This window comes from Polypterus senegalus, chromosome 10 (assembly GCF_016835505.1).
Source record: "Polypterus senegalus isolate Bchr_013 chromosome 10, ASM1683550v1, whole genome shotgun sequence".
NCBI classification, from domain to species: domain Eukaryota; kingdom Metazoa; phylum Chordata; class Cladistia; order Polypteriformes; family Polypteridae; genus Polypterus; species Polypterus senegalus.
Window position 1 is genome coordinate 171,097,407 of NC_053163.1, and position 19,331 is coordinate 171,116,737.

Consider the following 19,331-nt stretch of genomic DNA (forward strand, 5'->3'; position numbering starts at 1 on the left):
AGATTTTTAACCAGTAGTGTAGAACAGCAAGCAATGTATAAAACATCAATGGAAGAATCAAAACTCTCCTGTTACTTGTGTCACATCATCTGCAGGTCAGTAGCCTCAAAATATGTAATAAGCATGTATTTTTGCAAAAATATTGTTAAACAGTTACTCAAATAAAACTCTGAGATATCCACCCTGAACGCTGAGGTTTATGTCAGTGATGACATTAGAAAAAAATGGACCTAGCCCTTTCGTGTTTGTCCATTTTGAGTACTTATCACCATATCTATCTAAAAGCAACAATAATCGCCGTAGAAATTGTTGCATTTCACTTGGATTTTGAAGTCCACTCCATTGAGTCGCAGGACCAGGCCTATGGATTTGCTTCTGAAGTTTTTGCACAAGTAGTTCTTGAGATGCATCATTTATAAAACCCTTAACTGCTCTCGCTGGTGTATTTTGTACACCAATCTTAGTTATTTTGTCTAACGTCCTTTAACTTGAACCTTCTGGCAGCATCCGCCATCTATCCTCGGCCAGATTCACTACAAGTCCAGTGTCATACTGGTTTCCCTCCAGTGTGCCCCCAGCCTGTTTAATGAGTGGATGCCCAGTCGCAAGTTCCGTATGGTGGTACTTATGTATGTATAGTTCGTTGCACACATTTTCCTTGTTTCTTATAATTTGTTGCTTATCTGGAAAGTAGAGCCCTGTTGAGCAATCTTCCAGCTGACACAAAAAGCTTCTTGGCCAAATGTAAACCACAACAAGAAGCGGACACTGCTAAGCCCCCTCCAAAAGTTGGAAAATGGTGTCACCTGTGTGGAAGAGCTAAAAACAGAGTGACAACGATGAGATGGGCTTCTAGCAATGACTTTGTCTGCAAAGAACTTTCAACAACTAAAGTGAAATGCGATACGTGTGCAAATCCTGCAGTGGATGAAAGTGTGACTGGTGATGAAAGAGCACTGGAGAAGTGGATCAGGTTTATTTTCAGATAGTCCTTGACTGTGCATAATATTCAGTAATGTGGTATTAAATTACATTTAAGATACAGTATGTATAAATCAAAAGTATTGCAATATTTTATATTACAACCTAACAGCAGGCATGTAAATAGCCATTTTAATACTGGGGCATAAAGTACACCGCACGAGTACTTCTGAGATGAGGAATGATGCCCACATATGGAGACACACGGAAGAGTGAAGAAGCACACAGACACATACACAAAAAAGTATATAAGTGAAGACAGCTGACATCTTGTTTGGCCTGCCAGAGCACATGCTGGAAGATGAAGTGAAAGAAATGAAAGGCCCTCACAACAGACCTGTGCAGCACAACGTGATGGAAGCATTAAAGGAGAAGTAAAGATTTCTCAAGTTGAAGTTATTTATTTATTTAAATTTTATTGTAATTGCACAACATTCCATACAAATAGATCAATTTTTACAAAAATAGGATTGAAAACAAATCAACCCACACCCCTGAGAAAGAGAGCATGGCCAACAGAGTAAAACTTAAAAGCTAGTAATAATAAGTTAATCAATGAATGAATAAGTGAATAAAGATAAATGAAGAAGAAAAAGAAATGGGGAGAGAATCTGCTTCTTCAGTGCTTAAGAGCCTAATCTAAAATGTTATTGATGAGATCCTGCCAGGTTTTGAAAAAGTTCTGCACAGATCCTCTAAGTGAGAATTTGATTTTTTTTCCCAATTTCAAATAATATAGATAGATAGATAGATAGATAGATAGATAGATAGATAGATAGATAGATGATAATTTATTAATCCCAAGGGGAAATTCACATACTCCAGCAGCAGAATACTGATAAAGTACTGTACAATATTAAATTAAAGACTGATAACAATGCAATGCAAGTTAAAAAATGTAAGCTGGAAAGTGCCAGGCAGGTAAAAATAGACAATAACTTTCTATAATGTTAATGTTTACCCCCAGGGTGGAATTGAAGAGTCGCATAGTGTGGGGTCTCCTCAGTCTGTCAGTGGAGCAGGATGGTGACAGCAGTCTGTCACTGAAGCTGCTCCTCTGTCTGGAGATGATCCTGTTCAGTGGATGCAGTGGATTCTCCATGATTGACAGGAGTCTGCTCTGTGCCCATCGCTCTGCCACGGATGCCAAACTGTCCAGCTCTGTGCCTACAATAGAGCCTGCCTTCCTCACCAGTTTGTCCAGGCGTGAGGCGTCCCTCTTCTTTATGCTGCCTCCCCAGCACACCACCGTGTAGAAGAGGGCGCTCGCCACAACCGTCTGATAGAACATCTGCAGCATGTCACCCCATCAGATGGAGCATCACAAACATCAAAACTGCTCTTATGAATCCCATACCAAATAGCCTACAACATTTGGAATGCATTTGTCATTCCAACAGATGGTTACACGGGTAGCACAGCTAGTAGAGCAAACAAAAAGACAATTGTGGCACAAAATAGATTACAAAGAAAATACACCTTTGAGGCTGGTGATTTTTACAAACAAAGAAGCTGATTATATTTTTTTTTATCTTGAAGCTGAAATTCTAATAATTATTATTAGTTTCCATCACGTTACAGAGGCCTTGTCTACTCTCCAGTCTGACACTCAGCAGGTGAAAAGGAAACTGGGAGAATCGTTCACATTTCCACAAAAGATTCCTCAGGATGGATTTTTTAGATTTGGCCACTTTTTTACATTATCAACTGTCAACAGCAGAAGGCCGCCCACCTCACCACTTCTTTAAAGTTTAGCTCTTGGAATTTTAAGCAGACCCTCATTTGAAGATCTAAGGTTACGATTTGGAGCGTATGGTGACAGACATTCTAAAATATAGGACAGAGCAGATTATTTAAGGCTTTGTAAACCATACGCAGTATTTTAAAGTCAATTCTAAATGACACCGGTAACCAGTGTAGTGACATCAAGACTGGTGTGATGGGCTCGGATTTTCTTTTCCTAGTTAAGATTCTAGCAGCTCCATTCTGCACTCGTTACATTTGATTGATGTCTTTTTTGAGTGGTCCTGAGAGGAGCGCGTTACAGTAATCTAGTCGAATAAAAACAAAGCGTGAACTCATTTCTCAGCATCTTGCAGTGTTATAAGAGGTCTAACTTTTTCTACATTTATTAAGTTGAAAAATGCTGTCCTAGTAATCTGATTAATATGTGAATTAAAATTCAGTTCAGAGTTAGCCCTAAATTCTTTACCTCTGTCTTGACTTTTAATCCTAATGCATCAAGTTTATTTCTAATTACCTCATTAAATCAATTTACATTCATTTATCCAAATAGCACAGAGATATTTAAAATCCTGTAATGCACACGAGAAAATGATGTACTTTGAGTCCCTTTTTGTTTTTTTAAAAATCTTTTTGAAGTGGGAGCTCACATCCTGTGTAGAGCTTTCAAAACGCCAGCACAAATAATATTTAGAAAGAAAGCCTGTTGCCATTTTTATATATTGAATGTGATAATTTCCAGTTTTTATTTTTAATAAATTTGCCAAAAATTCTAAAATCTTGTTTTTGCATTTTCATTCTGGGAAATATTGAGTGTTGATCCATGTGGGGAAAAATGTAGCAAAAGTCTACAACATAAGAAAATGTGAAAAAAGTGAAAGATGTCTGAATACTTTCTGACATGCTGCATGGACCACTAAGTCACCGACTCGGTCATTGTGCCTTCGTTGTTCTTCTTGAAGGTGCTGCTAGTTATAAAACAGGCGTCATATGGAATCGGCTTAACAGGTGTGAATACCCGTGGAGGGCTTTACATTTTCACCAGTGTGCAAAAATCCTGTCAGTAATGAATGAATTTATTATTTAAAATACAAGAGAAAAAGAATTTTGTAAATTTAATTAGTCATGAGATTATAGGAGATAATAACGTTGCCAACCTCATTTGTACATGCATCTTCTTCTTGATCTTTTGGCTGCTCCCATTAGGGGTCACCACAGCGGATCATCTTCTTCCATATCTTCCTGTCCGCTGTATCTTGCTCTGTCACATCCATCACCTTCATGTTCTCTCTCATCACAGCCATAAACCTTCTCTTAGGTCTTCTTCTGTTCCTCTTCCCCGGCAAATCTATCCTTGGCATCCTTCTCCCAATATACTCAGCACATCCTCTGCACATGTCCAAACCAACGTCATCTTGCCTCTTTGACTTTGTATACCAACCTGAGCCGACCCTCTAATGTCCTCATTTCTAATCCTGTCCATCCTCGTCTCACCCAACGCAAATCTTAGCATCTTTAACTCTGCCACCACCAGCTCTGTCTCCTGTGCCACTGTCTCCAACCCATATAACATAGCTGGTCTCACTACCATCCTGTAGACCTTCTCTTTCACTCTTGCTGATACCCGTCTGTCACAAATTACTCCTGACACTCTTCTCCACCCATTCCACCCTGCCTGCACTCTCTTTTTCACCTCTCTTCCACAATTTCCATTACTTTGTACTGTTGATCCCAAGTATTTAAACTCATCCACCATCGCCAACTCTACTCTACTCCCTGCATCCTCACCATTCCACTGACCTCCCACTCATTCACACACATTCTGTGTTGTTCCTACTGACCTTCATTCCTGTCCTCTCCTCTCATATCTCCACCTCTCCAGGGTCTCCTCAGCCTGCTCCCTGCTATCGCTACAGATCACAATGTCATCAGCAAACATCACAGTCCACGGGGACTCCTATCTAATCTCGTCTGTCAACCTGTCCATCACCATTGCAAATAAGAAAGGGCTCAGAGCCGATCCCTGATGTAATCCCACCTCCGTCACTCCTACTGTAGATCTCACCACTGTCACACTTCCCTTGTTCATATCCTGTACAACTCTCACATACTTCTCTGCCACTCCCGACTTCCTTACACAATACCACAGCTCCCTGTCATATGCTTTCTCCAGGTCCACAAAGACGCAATGCAACTCCTTCTGACCTTCTCTAAACATCTCCATCAACACCCTCAGAGCAAACATTGCATCTGTGGTGATCTTTCTTGGCATGAAACTATACTGCTGCTCACTAATCATCACCTCACTTCTTAACTGAGCTTCCACTACTCTTTCCCATAACTTCATGTTGTGGCTCATCAGTTTTATCCCCCTGTAGTTACTGCAGTCCTGCACATCCCCTTTATTCTTAAATATCGGCCCACCAGTCCACTTCTTCTCCACTCCTCATGCATCCTCTCACTTTCCAAGATTCCATTAAACAATCTGGTTATAAACTCCACTGCCATCTCTCCTAAACACCTCCATGCTTCCATAGGTATGTCATCTGGACCAACGGCCTTTCCATTCTTCATCCTCTTTATAGCTGTCCTTACTTTCTCCTTGCTAATCCGTTGCACTTCCTGATTCACTGTCTCCACATTATCCAACCTCTTCTCTCTCTCGTTCTCTTCATTCATCAGCCTCTCTAAGTACTCTTTCCATCTGCTCAACACACTCTCCTCACTTGTGAGTATGTTTCCATCTTTTTCCTTTATCACCCTAACCTGCTGCACATCTTTCCCAGCTCAGCCCCTCTGTCTAGCCAGTTGATCCTTTTCTCCCTTCTTAGTGTCCATCCTCACATACAACTCATCATATGTCTTTTCTTTAACCTTCGCCACCTCTCTCTTCACCTTGCGCCTTATCTCCTTGTACTCTTCCTCTGTATACTCTCCTGTATTTCCTCATTCCACCACCAGGTTTCCTTTTTCCTCCTTCCTCTTTCCAGATGTCACACCAAGCACCCTTCTTGCTGTCACCCTTGCTGTCACATCAGCTGTAGTTTCCCAGCTGTCTGGTAACTCTTCACTGCTACCCAGTGCCTGTCTCACCTCTTCCCTAAACTCAGCCTTGCAGTCTTCCTTTTTCAAATTCCACCATTTGATGCTTGGCTCTGATGTGTTTTATTTTCAGGCTTGTAAATATTAATGTACAGCAATCGATTTGTCTTAATTATTTGTAGATTTAGCTGTCAAGTCTCTGCATTTAGGGCAGGTGGGGCATTGCACTTTCCCTCATTTCCCACCAGTTGTATAAAATGTAAATCAACCCTTCGGGATGAAAATCCAGAAAAGAGATTTCTTTCATATCTTTTTGGTTTCTCCTCGACAGCAATGAGATCCAAAAGAGTTAAAATGGCGACAATGGCTTTGGTCTTCTGCTTCTCAGATGTTTTTCTCCAGAATAGAAAAGGCAGGCAAGTGTGGCACAGTGGTGAAGATTTTGTGCTTCAAAGCCTGAGATTATGGATTCCAATCCCACTACTGACACCAGTATGCGAGCAGAAGAAAGGCATTTCATCTTCCTGTACTCAAATTGGAAAAAAAAGAGAAATGGAACTAATCATTTATCAAATGTTGTAAGATACCTGGATAAAGGCATCAGTCCAATAATAAGTAAAAAATGTGATGTCTTGAAAGAGTTTAAAAGTAGACTAGAAAGGGATCTCACAAAATATACCATATTCTTAATTTTGATTTATTTTTCCTCAGTCTCATCTCATGTCTCCTTTTTGTCTAAATCTTAGTGGTGGTTAAATTCAGGTTTGCCTTCTTGTATCCTGTTTGCTTCCATTTTTTGTTACTTTTCTTTGATTTTTCTTTTCTTTTTCTACATTCATAATGGCTTACATGGTACAGCACCCTTGTACTTTATCACATTCATTGTTTCTACTTTTTTTTTTTTTTCTTTTTGGCAGAATTATTTTATTTTATCCACTAGATGGCAGCAGAATATCGTCCTGAGACTTATTCAGGCTTAACACTGTAAACGGGGATCATTTCTTGATACTATGAATCTGACTTAAGCTTAACTGTAATTACATAGAATTCCGAGCCGGAGTCATACTCCGGGTTAATGCCAAGGCAATAAACACATTTAATGAATGTGCAGGTGTCATACTTGTACTTTCTAAATGGTTTGGATGGATTTAGAGAGAAATATAAAAGTCAACAAATGTGATTATTTTATCCAGACAGTAACAAGTCAAGCAATCTCAATATAATTTGGGAGAAGGATTCATTAATCCTCATTAATAAAAGGACAAGTGTCTGTGTGTCTATATATCTGTGTGTGCATTCAGTTGTAATGTCTCTGTCATTCCAACAGATGGAGCAGCAGAAACATCTGTAGTCATAAAATGCATTGCATTTGTCATTCCAACAGATGGTGCATCACAAACATTACCCTACTTTTTACAAGTCCCATATCAAATGGCAAACAACAAAGACACGTGCATTGCATTGCCATTCCAACAGATGGCACATTACAAACATTAGCACTACTTTTATAATTCCTGTACCAAATGGTACATGACATATGTATTGTATTTATCATTTCAATAGATGCCACATCATAAACATCTGTGATAATTAAATGCATTGCATTTTCCATTCCAACAGATGGTGCATCACAAACATTACCCTACTTTTACAAGTCCCATATCAAATGGCAAACAACAAAGACATATGCATTGCATTTACCAGATGACACATCACAAACATTTGCAGTAATGCACTTTATTACTACAAACGTTTGTGATGTGCCATCTGTAGGAATGACAAATGCAATGCATGTTATTACTGCATGCATTACAAAATACATTCCAATTGATGGTGCACTGTGAATGTTAATGCTGAGGTCAACGTTGATTATTTAGATTTCAACCCATCTTAGATGGGTAGCTGAGCTAGTCTGCATAAATAAAATCATAAGCCCTTTTTAGATGTCTTTTTGTTTGTTTGGTCTGTTTGTCTGCTAATCATGCAAACACAGCTGAAGCAGTTTTAATCAACCAATGCCAGTGCAATCTCAAAGACCACAGCTGTCTAGACCCTGGGTGTCGAACTATAGTCCTGGTGGGCCAAAGTGACTACAGGTTTTCATTCTAACCATCTTCTTCATTGGTGTCCAGTTTTTTTCTGCTAATTAACTTCTTTTGCCTTAGTTATAATTAACTTGTCTCAGACCCCTTAGTTGTTTCTTTTTCTTTAATTAGTAGCCAAACAATAATGAGACACAAAACAAGCCACCGCACGACCAGTTCACCTGTGCCCATCACACAATACTGTATCTGAAAATAAAGAAAGGTAAAGGTCTCGGTAAGGTTGGTCTCTCAGCTCACCAAAAAATCTTAGAAAAAACAGAAGATCAACAGTTTTGTAAATGTCTGCTGTGGCAGAATGAGAGCAGCAACGAGCTATGGGATTAAATAATGAGTTTAATTAACACAGAATTGGCTTCTCATTAAGAAACTGGTTGGAGTGAAGTTGGTTGGAGTTTGAAATCCCAGTTTAGCTGGTCATCTGTTGGCTCGTTTCACGTCTCATTTCTGTTTGGCTGCCATTTAATGAAGAAACGAATCAATTCAGAGAACTGAATCCTTAAAAACAGGGCTATAAAATGAAGGGAAAAGGAGTTCATTAGCAGTGATTAGGAAAAGGGTCAGAATGAAAACCTGCAGCCACTGCGGCCCTCCAGGCCCGGAGTTCGACACCCCTGGTCTACAGCATTTTCTTCCAGGTCAGGCAGGACCCCAATGGTCTTTGTGCTCCCCCTGGTGGTCTGCGCAGAACAGTCTCCTAGGAACAGTAACTTCCATGTTGCCCTAAGGGCATCCATATTGGAGCTCGTCAGTCAGGATCCTACCAACCGGTGAATGAGGGGAAGCACTCTGCGCATAGCAGGCAAGCCCCCCACTGTTCTAACCCTGCAGATACCCAAGCCCAACCAGATTGTTTCTCCGTGTATCTGTGTCTTTGTGTGTCCTTGTCCTGGCATGGAAGGGGAATATCACCGCTCCCCAAATGGCCTTCCTTTCCCACGGCCTCCTGGCCAGATTAGGGAGCAGGGTTCATCCTGGCAGGGTTGGTCCCTCACAACAGACAGTGTACAGTTCCAGGATTTGAATCAAAGGACTAAAGAACTAGGAAGACTGTGGCATAAACTATTTAAAAGTAATTGTCAGCTTCTTTTTATCTTGCATTTTTTTTTTTTTTTGTTTTTTGCTACTACAGGAGTTTTTTCCGTTACCCAGTCTGATATCCTGCAGGTGAAAATTAAACTGGGAGAGTCATTCACATTTCCGGAAACAATTCCTCAGGAGGTATTTCTCAAATTTGGTCATTCACTCAAAACATTAGCACAAATAACAAATTGGACCATTAGTCGTATTTACATGGACAGATTCTCTGAACGGGTACAAGTGAACAGAGCTGCTCACTTCTTGACACTCACTCATCTGCGACGTGAGGACAGTGGGATTTACCAGCTGGAGTCTGTCACAGGAGACGAGTTTATCAAGACTTATAATATAACAGTCTACAGTAAGTGTCTGCACATGTTAAGGTTAACATTATAATTCTAACAGTTTTGAAATATTTAATAATACAACACAACCATTTAAAGTTAAGTACAGGACACAGTTTTAAGAGTCTCCGTTAAAAAATGATCGATTGTGTTGTGTGATTCAAAATTATACACTGCAATATTGTGTGGGATTTCTTAAAGTCATGAGCATGTTGAAATTGCAAAGAAATGCTCGATAATAATAGCGATGTACGCAGTACCACAAGTAGGAGTTTCATCAATCATCTCGTCTCTTTATAAAGTCATGTCTGTACAGTTCAGGGTGGGAATGCAGGTAAACTAAAGGACATTGTATGAGTGAAATGTCTCTTAGTGTCACTGGTGAATGACATGGCATGGGTGCCAGGGAGGAAAGACAGGCATCATAACTGGGATAAAGCATGGATTCATACCCAGCCAGGAGGCCATAATGGATGGACTGGCATTCAATACAAGGATGTCAATATATAATGAAGAAACACCTTTGGGGCAACTATCCAAAACAGAAACCAGAGCCTGCAGGTTCTACATAAGGGGTCCCCAACTCCGGGCCTGGAAGGCCACAGTGGCTGCTGGTTTTCATTCTAGCCCTTTTCCTAATCAGTGACCAGTTTTCACTGCTAATTAACTTCTTTTCCCTTCATTTTAGTAGCCCTGTTTTGGAGGATTCAGTCCTCTGAAAGTATTCTTTTCTTCATTAAATGACAGCCAAACAGAAATGAGATGTGAAACAAGCCAACAGATGACCAGCTAAACTGGGATTTCGAACTCCAACCAGCTCTTAACGAGAAGCTGATTGATCCTTGCTGTTAATTAAACCCGTTATTTAATTCCATGGCTTGTTGCTGCTCTCGTTCTGCCACAGCAGACATTTCCAAAACTGTTGATTTTTTCTAAGAACATCGTCAAAATGTTTTAGTGACCTGAGAGATCAACCTTACTGAGATCTTCACCTTTCTTTATTTTCAGATATTGTGTGATGGGCACAGGTGAGCTGGTCATATGGTGGCTCGTTTTGTGTCTCGTTATTGTTTGGCTGCTAATTAAGGAAGAAGAGACAACTTAGGGGTCTGAGTGAAGTTAATTAAAACTAAGGCAAAAGAAGTTAATTAGCAGCTGGTCACTAATGAAGAAGATGGTTAGAATGTAAACCTGCAGCCACTGCGGACCTCAAGGGCTGGAGTTCGACACCCACATTCTACATCATTCAAACTGTCACGATCTCGATCACTGTCATTATCATCAAAATATCCATCTTGAAGTAAATCTAGTTGTTTCAAGACATCAGCGACATAACTACGGTCTGTCTATTTATAACGGTATTTTCCTCAGGCTGTAGCCAATAAAAAACATTCTATGGCTATCCACTAGATGGCAGAACTATAGAAGGTAACTAAGACAGGCAAGGAAGCTGGATGTGTGTCTATAGTGGCTGTATGCGGAGGTAAAAGTTTGAGACACATATCTTGCGTTCAAAGTGTTAAGGAGGTTAGCGAGTACATACATAAACCCTTGATGCATAGTTTTAGGATGTCACTGCACAATGGGGAAATTCCAAATGACATGAAAATGGCAAATAAACTGCTCAAAAAAATTAAAGGAACACTTTGAAAACACATCAGATCTCAATGGGAAAAAGAAATCCTCCTGGATATCTATACTGATATAGACTGGGTAATGTGTTAGGAACGAAAGGATGCCACATCGTTTGATGGAAATGAAAATGATCAACCTACAGAGCCCTGAATTCAAAGACGCCCCAAAAATCAGAGTGAAAAAATTATGTGGCAGGCTAGTCGATTTTGTCAAAATTTTATTGCAGCAACTCCAAATTCTACGCAGCACTTTGTATGGCCCCTGTGTTCTTGTATACATGCCTGACAACATCGGTGCATGCTTCTAATGAGATGACAGATGGTGTTGTGGGGCATCACTGAGCTCCTGGACAGTCTGAGGTGCAACCTGGTGGCATTGGATGGACCAAAACATAATGTCCCAGAGGTGTTCTATTGGATTTAGGTCAGGAAAGTGTGGTGGCCAGTCAATGGTATCAATTCCTTCATCCTCCAGGAACTGCCTGCATACTCTCACCACATGAGGCCAGGAATTGTCGTGCACCAGGAGCCACTGTACCAGCATAGGGTCTGACAATGGGTCCAAGGATTTCATCCTGATACCTAATGGCAGCCAAGGTGCCTTTGTCAAGCCTGTAGCGGTCTGTGTGACCCTCCATGGATATGCCTCCCCAGACAATCATTAACCCACCACCAAACTGCTCAAGCTGAATGATGTTACAGGCAGCATAATGTTCTCCATGGCTTCTCCAGACCCTTTCACTTCTGTCACGTGCTCAGGGTGAACCTGCTCTCATCTGTAAAAAGCACAGGGCACCAGTGGTGCATCTGCCAATTCTGGTATTCTATGGTGAATGCCAATCGAGCTGCATACTGCTGGGCAGTGAGCTCAGGGCCCATTAGAGGACATGGGGCCCTTGGGTCACCCTCATGAAGTCTTTCTGGTTGTTTGGTCAGAGACATTCACACCAGTGGCCTGCTGGAGGTCATTTTGTAGGGCTCTGGCAGTGCTCATCCTGTTCCTCCTTGCCCAAAGGAGCAGATACTGGTCCTGCTGATGGGTTATGGACCTTCTATGGCCCTCTCCAGCTCTCCTAGAGTAACTGCTTGTCTCCTAGAATCTCCTCCATGCCCTTGAGACTGTGCAGGGAGACACAGCAAACCTTCTGGCAATGACACATATTGATGTGCCATCCTGGAGAAGTTGGACTACCTGTGCAACCTCTGTAGGGTCCAGGTATCGCCTCATGCTACCAGTAGTGACACTGACTGTAGCCAAATGCAAAACTAGTGAAGAAACAGTCAGAAAAGATGAGGAGGGAAAAATGTCAGTGGCCTCCACCTGTTAAACCATTCCTGTTTTGGGGGTCATCTCATTGTTGCCCCTCTAGTGCATCTGTTGTTAATTTCATTAACACCACAGCAGCTGAAACTGATTAACAACCCCCTCTGCTATTTAACTGACCAGATTAATATCCCATAAGTTTCATTGACTTTATGCTATACTCTGATTAAAAAGTGTTCCTTTAATTCTTTTGAGCAGTATATTATCCCATTATGTAAGAGGTGATCAGGCAAATGCAAGCAACTATAAGCCAATAAGTTTAACATGCATCTCAAGTAAATTAATGGAAAGTATTATTAAGGGAACCCTTGTGAAAGTTTTTTTTTTTTTATTGCTGATCTCATCTTTGATGATGATGATATAAATTAGACATTAAATCAACGAGGACAGGCTCTGTGCGTGGGCATACATGCTAAACAAGTGTCCTGGTTTGGGTTCCCCCATAATTTACAATCAGAGTGCCACATTCACCTGATAACCGCAACGGTCACTCGCTGTGACAAAGTTTGCCTTTCACTTCTGTTCTTCCCTGACATTTGTCATAACTGAGCAGCTTTGCAAATCTCCATTTCATGAAAATGACTACGGCCAGACATCCTCACGCTCAGAAGGAATTACGAAAAGGGTTTCATTTATTTAATTATCTATTTATTTATTTATTTTATTTTAACTGGCATTAAAAATTGTCATTATGTGTATATGGTGTGTGTGTGTGTGTGTTTGTGTTGTGTATGCGAGTGAGAGTGGTCCCTGTGATGGACTCATGTCCTTTTTCCCAATCCCAATGGGTTACACTGTGGCCTCCCGACCCTGAAATGAACTGAAAAAGTTTTAGAACTGATCAACTGAACTCAGTCCATTGAGTCATACCGCGCCTGCACAGTCCTCGAACGCACGTGAATGTTGCGCCAGGCGTACATTTTCGAGCTTGTTTGACTTGTGGTCCACCTCTTATTGCATTGGTTACGGTTCATTTCCCATTTCCTCCATTTTCCCGGGCAGTCCTCACAAGTATTTTGTTACTCAAACAGTTGTTGATGTGAACAAATTTTATTTTCTTGAGTTACGTGAAATCACAACAGTGGAAGGCAGTAAGGCAGTGGTTCTCAACCTGTGGGGCGGGCCCCCCTAGGGGGGCACGAAATAACAAAAAGGGGGGCCAAAGATGTGAAAAAAAGACAACAAGAATTGAAAATATGAAAAATACATCTGTTGAAACCAAAACAAATCAACTTAAACTACATTCTGATACTAGAACAATAAATATAGAGTTAGATAAATGTCAATAAAAGTTAAGTAGGTATAATAAAACATGCATCTACATTTCAAAAAAATGTTAGAGGGGGCCCGATTAAAACTGTTATGAAAACTCGGGTCGCAAATACTTAAAGGTTGAGAAACGCTGCAGTAAGATATATTTAGAGAGATAGTTGAGAGAAGAACAGTAAGGAAATGTTTTCTCTTTCTCTTCTTCTTATTCATTCCTGCCTCATGTGTTATTCTGCAGTAATCCCCCAGTTCTGTACACTTTGGCCTGCTTGGGATTATTCTGGGTTGAGATTTCCTCCCTCCGCAACTACAGTCAAAGTAAAAAGTATGTGAACCCCTATTGAATTCTCTATATTTATGTCTAAAACATGGTCGTTTCTTCATGTCAGTCCCAATAATGAACAAACACAGTCTCCTATAACTATAGATACACAGATTTTCAGAGAATGTTTGACCATATTGAGTAAATCATTCAAACCGTGAAACTGAAGGTTGGAAAAAGAAAGTGAACACAAAGCTAAGGACTTTTCAAAAAGCTCATTGCAGTCAGAATTTAGCACACCTGGAGTCCATTTAATGATACAAGTTCAGAGGTGCGGCCCAGAATAAGTTTGACTGATAAAAAAAAAACACAATAAAGTTTGAGTTGGAGCTTTTGACAAGAAGCATATCAAGATGGGAATCACGCCTCGCACAAAAGAGTTGTCTGAAGAGCTACAATGGAGAATTGTTCATCTACATAAGGCTGGAAAGGGTTACAAAGTCATCTCAAAGATCTGAGATCTTCATCAGTCTACTGTTAGCCAAGTTGTCCATAAATGGAGACCATTTGGTTTTGTGGCTACTCTGCCTAGAAGTGGGCGCCCTGCCAAGATGACCCCAAGACCACAACTCAAAGTCAGCAGTGAGGTAAAGAAGAACACTAGAGTGACAGCAAAGGACTTGACAAAGTCATTAGAACTGGCTGACATCTCTGATCATGAGTCAACTATACACAAAACATTGAACCAGAAAGGAGTCCATGGCGGGACACCAAGAAGGAAGCCACTGTTTTCTTAAAAGAACATTGCTGAAAGAGCACTTGGACACTCCACAATGGTACTGGGAAAATGTTTTGTGGAGTGATGAAACCAAAATTGAACTATTTGGGAGGAACACGCACAACTTAATTTGGCGTAAAAATGGCACTGCATATCAACTTTAAAACATCATCCCTACAGTAAAGTATGGTAGATGGAACATCATGATTTGGGCCTGCTTTTCTGCATCAGGGCCTGGACAGCTTGCCATCATCAAGCTTATCAAAAAATTCTTCAGGATAATGTGAGGGTGTCTGTCCGTCAACTTAAGCTCAGAAGAGGCTGGGTGATGCAACAGGACAATGAGTTCAAACATCACAGCAAATCCACAGCACAATGGCTTCAACAAACTCCTCTTTTTGGAGTGGCCCAGATCTCAATCCTATGGAGATGCTGTGGAATGACTTGAAGAGAGAGAGCCACACAGAAGACCATCAAAGAATATGGAAGAGTTAAGGCAGTTCTGCAGGGAAGAGTGGGCTCAATTTGCCCCCCACATGATGTGCAGATCTGATCTGCAGTTACAGGAAGCGCCCGGTTGAGGTCATTGCTGCCAAAGGAGGGTCAACCAGTTATTAAATCCCAAGGTTCACTTGCTTTTTCCACTACCACTGTGAACGTTGATTGCGTTTGTAAAATAAAGACATGAAAAAGTTGAATTTTTTTGGTGTCATTGGCTTAAGCTCATTGTGTAGATCAGTACCTGGGATGTAGGACTTGGATGAAGATCAGATCACTTTTTATGATCAATTCATGCAGTAAACCAGATCATTCCAAAGGGTTCACATACTTTTTACTTTGACTGTACATACTGTGCCCTCCATAATGTTTGGGACAAAACCCGTTATTTTCTTTAATTTCCCTCTCTTTTCCACAGTTTACAAATCAAACACCTCAGATGTAATTAAAGGGCGCATGGCAGACTTTTATTGAAAGGGCTTTGCAGACATCTTGGTCACATAACACTTTTTTTAAATGGTCCCTCCGTTTCAGGGTTGCACCACAATGTTTGAGACACAGCAATGGCAGGTCTGTTAAAGCCATTGTCATATTTCGGACTTTGTCACATATCCCAGCATGTGATGACTGCTTGACATCTGCCATTCACAGACATCACCAGGTGCTGAGGGTCTTCACTGCTGAAACTCTGCCAAGCCTCTAATGTAGCCATCTTCAGCTCCTGCTTGTCCCCTCAAGTTTTCTCTTCAGCGTATCGAAGGCCTAATCACTTGGCTTGAAATCAGGTGACTGGCTTGGCCATTCAAGAATTTTCCATTTTTTTTAGCTTTGATAAACTCCTGTGTTGCCTCAGCAGTATGTTTGGTTCATCATCTTGTTGGAGGATGACGTGCCACCCAAGGAGTTTGGAGGCCTTTACTGGAACTTGAGCAGATCAGATGTTTCTGCACACCTCGGAATTCATCGATGAAGAGAAGAGTGTCAGGACCTGTGGCACCCATACATGACTAATACATGACACCCACAGCAATACCATGTTTAACAGATAAGGTGGTCTGCTTTGAATCACAGTCAGTTCCTTTTGGTTTCCAAACTTTATCATTTTTCTAATGCAGGTTCATTGTTTGTCTTGTGTGTCCATAACACCTTTACCCAGAATTCTGCAGGCTCTCTGAAGTCCTTTTTCACAAACTGTAATCTGGACATCTTGCAGTGTGGCCTCTGTGTTTCTGTTCATGAAGTCTTCTGCTGATAGTCGTCTCTGACACACACACACACACACATCGCCTCCCTGAAGACTGTTTCTGATCTGTCAGATAGGCGTTTGGGCCTTTTTCTTTACCACAGTGAAGATTCTTCTGTCCTCAGCAGTGCAGTGTCTTCCTTGGCCTACCAGACCCTTTGTGATTACTGAGCTCACTAGCATGTTCTTTCTTCTTCATGGTAGTCCACACAATTCATTGTGGTCATCCAAAGATTTTGCCATCAGATGTCTCTGATGGTTTTATTCTTGTTTTGTAACCTCTGTGACAGATAGAGGGCGCTGTCGTCCCCTTGAACCCTCAGACCAGATGCCAGGTACCAGATAAAAGTCCAAGAAATTATTTTATTATAATAATAATATGCACAAAGCATCTTCACCTCCACTATTCCTTCAATAACAATACAATAATCACAATCCCCCAACTCCCAGATGCGTTGTCACACTTCCTCCCAGCTCAGCTCAACACGCCGGGGTTTCCCACCAGTCCTTTATAGTCCTTGAGCCGGAAGTGCTTCTGATCCCTCAGTACATGTGATTACCCAGCACTTCCGGGTCAGGTGAAAACTCCTCTTTTTCTTCAGCCCGGAAGTACTTTATTTCTTCCACCTTCGTGACAGGGAAGTACTTCCGGGCTATACGGAGAATACAAATCCTTGAGCCTCCCTGCAGCATCCTCTGGTCGCCCCCATGGTATCCAGCAGGGCTGTAAAGGAAAACTCCAAGGTCCATGATGCACTGCTGGAATTTGGGGAATTTCCATGTTGCAGGGAGGGCTCCACCTGGTGGCTTGGGGGTATTGGCCGAGATAAGCTGCCGGCCATAGTCCACACTTCATAATGGCCATTTGGCTTTCATTGGCACAGCTCTGGACATCATGTTGAACAATGGCAACTGCAGGCTCCAAAGGATAGAAACAAGCTGAGGTATCTGAAGAAGCCATGAAACCCAACTGAGGAATCACAAATACCTGTGACACCAAATGTCCCAAACATAATGGTGCCCTGAAAGGGGGTCACCATATACAAAAAGTGTCTACAAATACACTAAATGTCTGCAATGTGTAGTTAATCACGATGTCTGAATTGTTTGATTTGTCATTAAAAACTGTGGAGCAGAGGGGGAACAAAGAACGATGAGTCTTTGCTCCAAACATAACGGAGGGCACTGCATATCTGTGAAGGCCTACTGTCAATGATTGATCCTTGACTATTTACACTTAAATGTTCTATTATATGTTCTGATTGTGAGTTTGTCTCTCGGTGGGTGACTACTGTTGCATTCTTGTGCCCCGGGCAATCCAGCCCTGCTATCCCTAATATCCTATACATAAACAAGTCCAAAATGAATGGTTTCAATACAATATATACTGTACATGCTGATGTGAGAAATGTTTCAGGATCTTTTTCTAGTTTTATAAACAAGACAGTCCTCTTGCTGGTCTTCTGACTTAATTTTCATTACTTTTGTGTGCCCCCTTACCCAGTGCCCGTGTCGCCTCCTAAAGTGAGCAGCGTCTTGTCTGAGAATGGCAGTTGTGTCCTGTCCTGCTCAGTGGAGAATCACACTCAAGCGACTGTTTTCTGGCTGCCAGGAGATGTTGCCTTGACAGAGAAGAGTCCTTTCATTAACATCCTGTTGGTGAAAATCAAAGAGGCTGACAAGCAGTACACGTGTGTGGCAGAAAATCCATTCAGCAAGGAGAACATAACAGTCACAACAGACGAGATATGTGCAAGAAAAGGTAAGTGCAGCCATGTTGGCATCATTAAATCGTCTTAAACTGACAAGGGCCTGTGGGATTTTCATCATGTCTGTTTTCATCTCCTCTTTTCCTATGGAGTTTTTGGCATCGGCTATTCTTTCATGCGTCTCGTTGATTAGTCGGTTTTGAGCTTGGTGGACAATTCAGAGTTCTTAATTTGAAGCCTGCTGTTGAAAAACATTGCATTTCTCATTTTGGTGAACTGGAATGTAAAATTTATTTACGCAACTGGATATTTTAGGAGGAGTGTGAGCTTTGGGTTTGATTCCAACCTTGTTTTCCTTGGTAAAAATCCACTAGGAAACACACAAACCTTCAGTTCTTAAAGAGCAAGCTGAATTTCTCCATCTTTTGTTTTAACTATTTAAAAAAAAATCTTCAGGACAATCATGATGTTAATGCAACTTTCCAATGTAGTGCTTACTTGTTGGCATGTGTTTCTCTCTTGTTCTCACTCCTGAATTTTGTAATTGCTATTAAGCTCCTTCTGTGATGCTCTTGACACTTAGCAGATGTTGCTGGTCTTCTTTTTATTGTAGAGTTCTTGTTCACGGCTGATGATCAATAAATACAATAGTTACATACACTTGATTATAAATTCAAAAGATATCTGTAGTGTGTCCTGGGGAGTCATCGATAAGTGGGCTTACAAGGATTGAGCTTTTATTACCATGAACCAGTAAAACACTCACCAGATGGGCACCGCTTCTCTCTCTATATACACAAGTTTATAGCACCGTCTAAAACCTTCTTGCAGCAAAACCAATTCAACTAATAGTGAAACAGGTTGCTAATATACAAACAAAAAAATAACAACCAAGAAGATTAATGTAAGACAATCAAAAAAGTTCTAATTGCGGTGTAAAATAGGACACAAACAACGATAAAGAGTTGGGGTTTAAAGCAAAGAAAAATATGCAGCAACTGAGGCAACATCTTTCCAGATGTGAGTTACTAATTGAATTAAATCAAGATGGCCGATTTCAGAGTTAGGAGTTTATGAGGCAGGAAGGGGAGTACAATACAATACAATACAATACAATTTATTTTTGTATAGCCCAAAATCACACAGGAAGTGGGCTTTATGGGCTTTAACAGGCCCTGCCTCTTGACAGGCCCCCAGCTTTGATTCTCTAAAAAGACAAGGAAAAACTCCCAAAAAAACCTTGTAGGGAAAAATGGAAGAAACCTCCGGAAAGGGAATTCAAAGAGAGACCCCTTTCCAGGTAGGTGGGGCGTGCAGTGGGT

At 41.1% G+C, this 19,331-nt stretch overlaps 1 protein-coding gene across 2 annotated transcripts in view; it reads left to right on the plus strand.

The window, feature by feature from the left end:
- LOC120538053 (SLAM family member 5-like) overlaps positions 1-19,331 on the plus strand; it is a 40,821-nt gene that overhangs the window by 14,682 nt on the left and 6,808 nt on the right. For both annotated transcript variants that reach the window (XM_039767456.1, XM_039767457.1), the window contains exons 3-4: positions 9,001-9,309; positions 17,805-18,062. In XM_039767456.1, the coding sequence (XP_039623390.1) occupies positions 9,001-9,309; positions 17,805-18,062 (567 nt within the window). The remainder of the gene's footprint in view (positions 1-9,000; positions 9,310-17,804; positions 18,063-19,331) is intronic.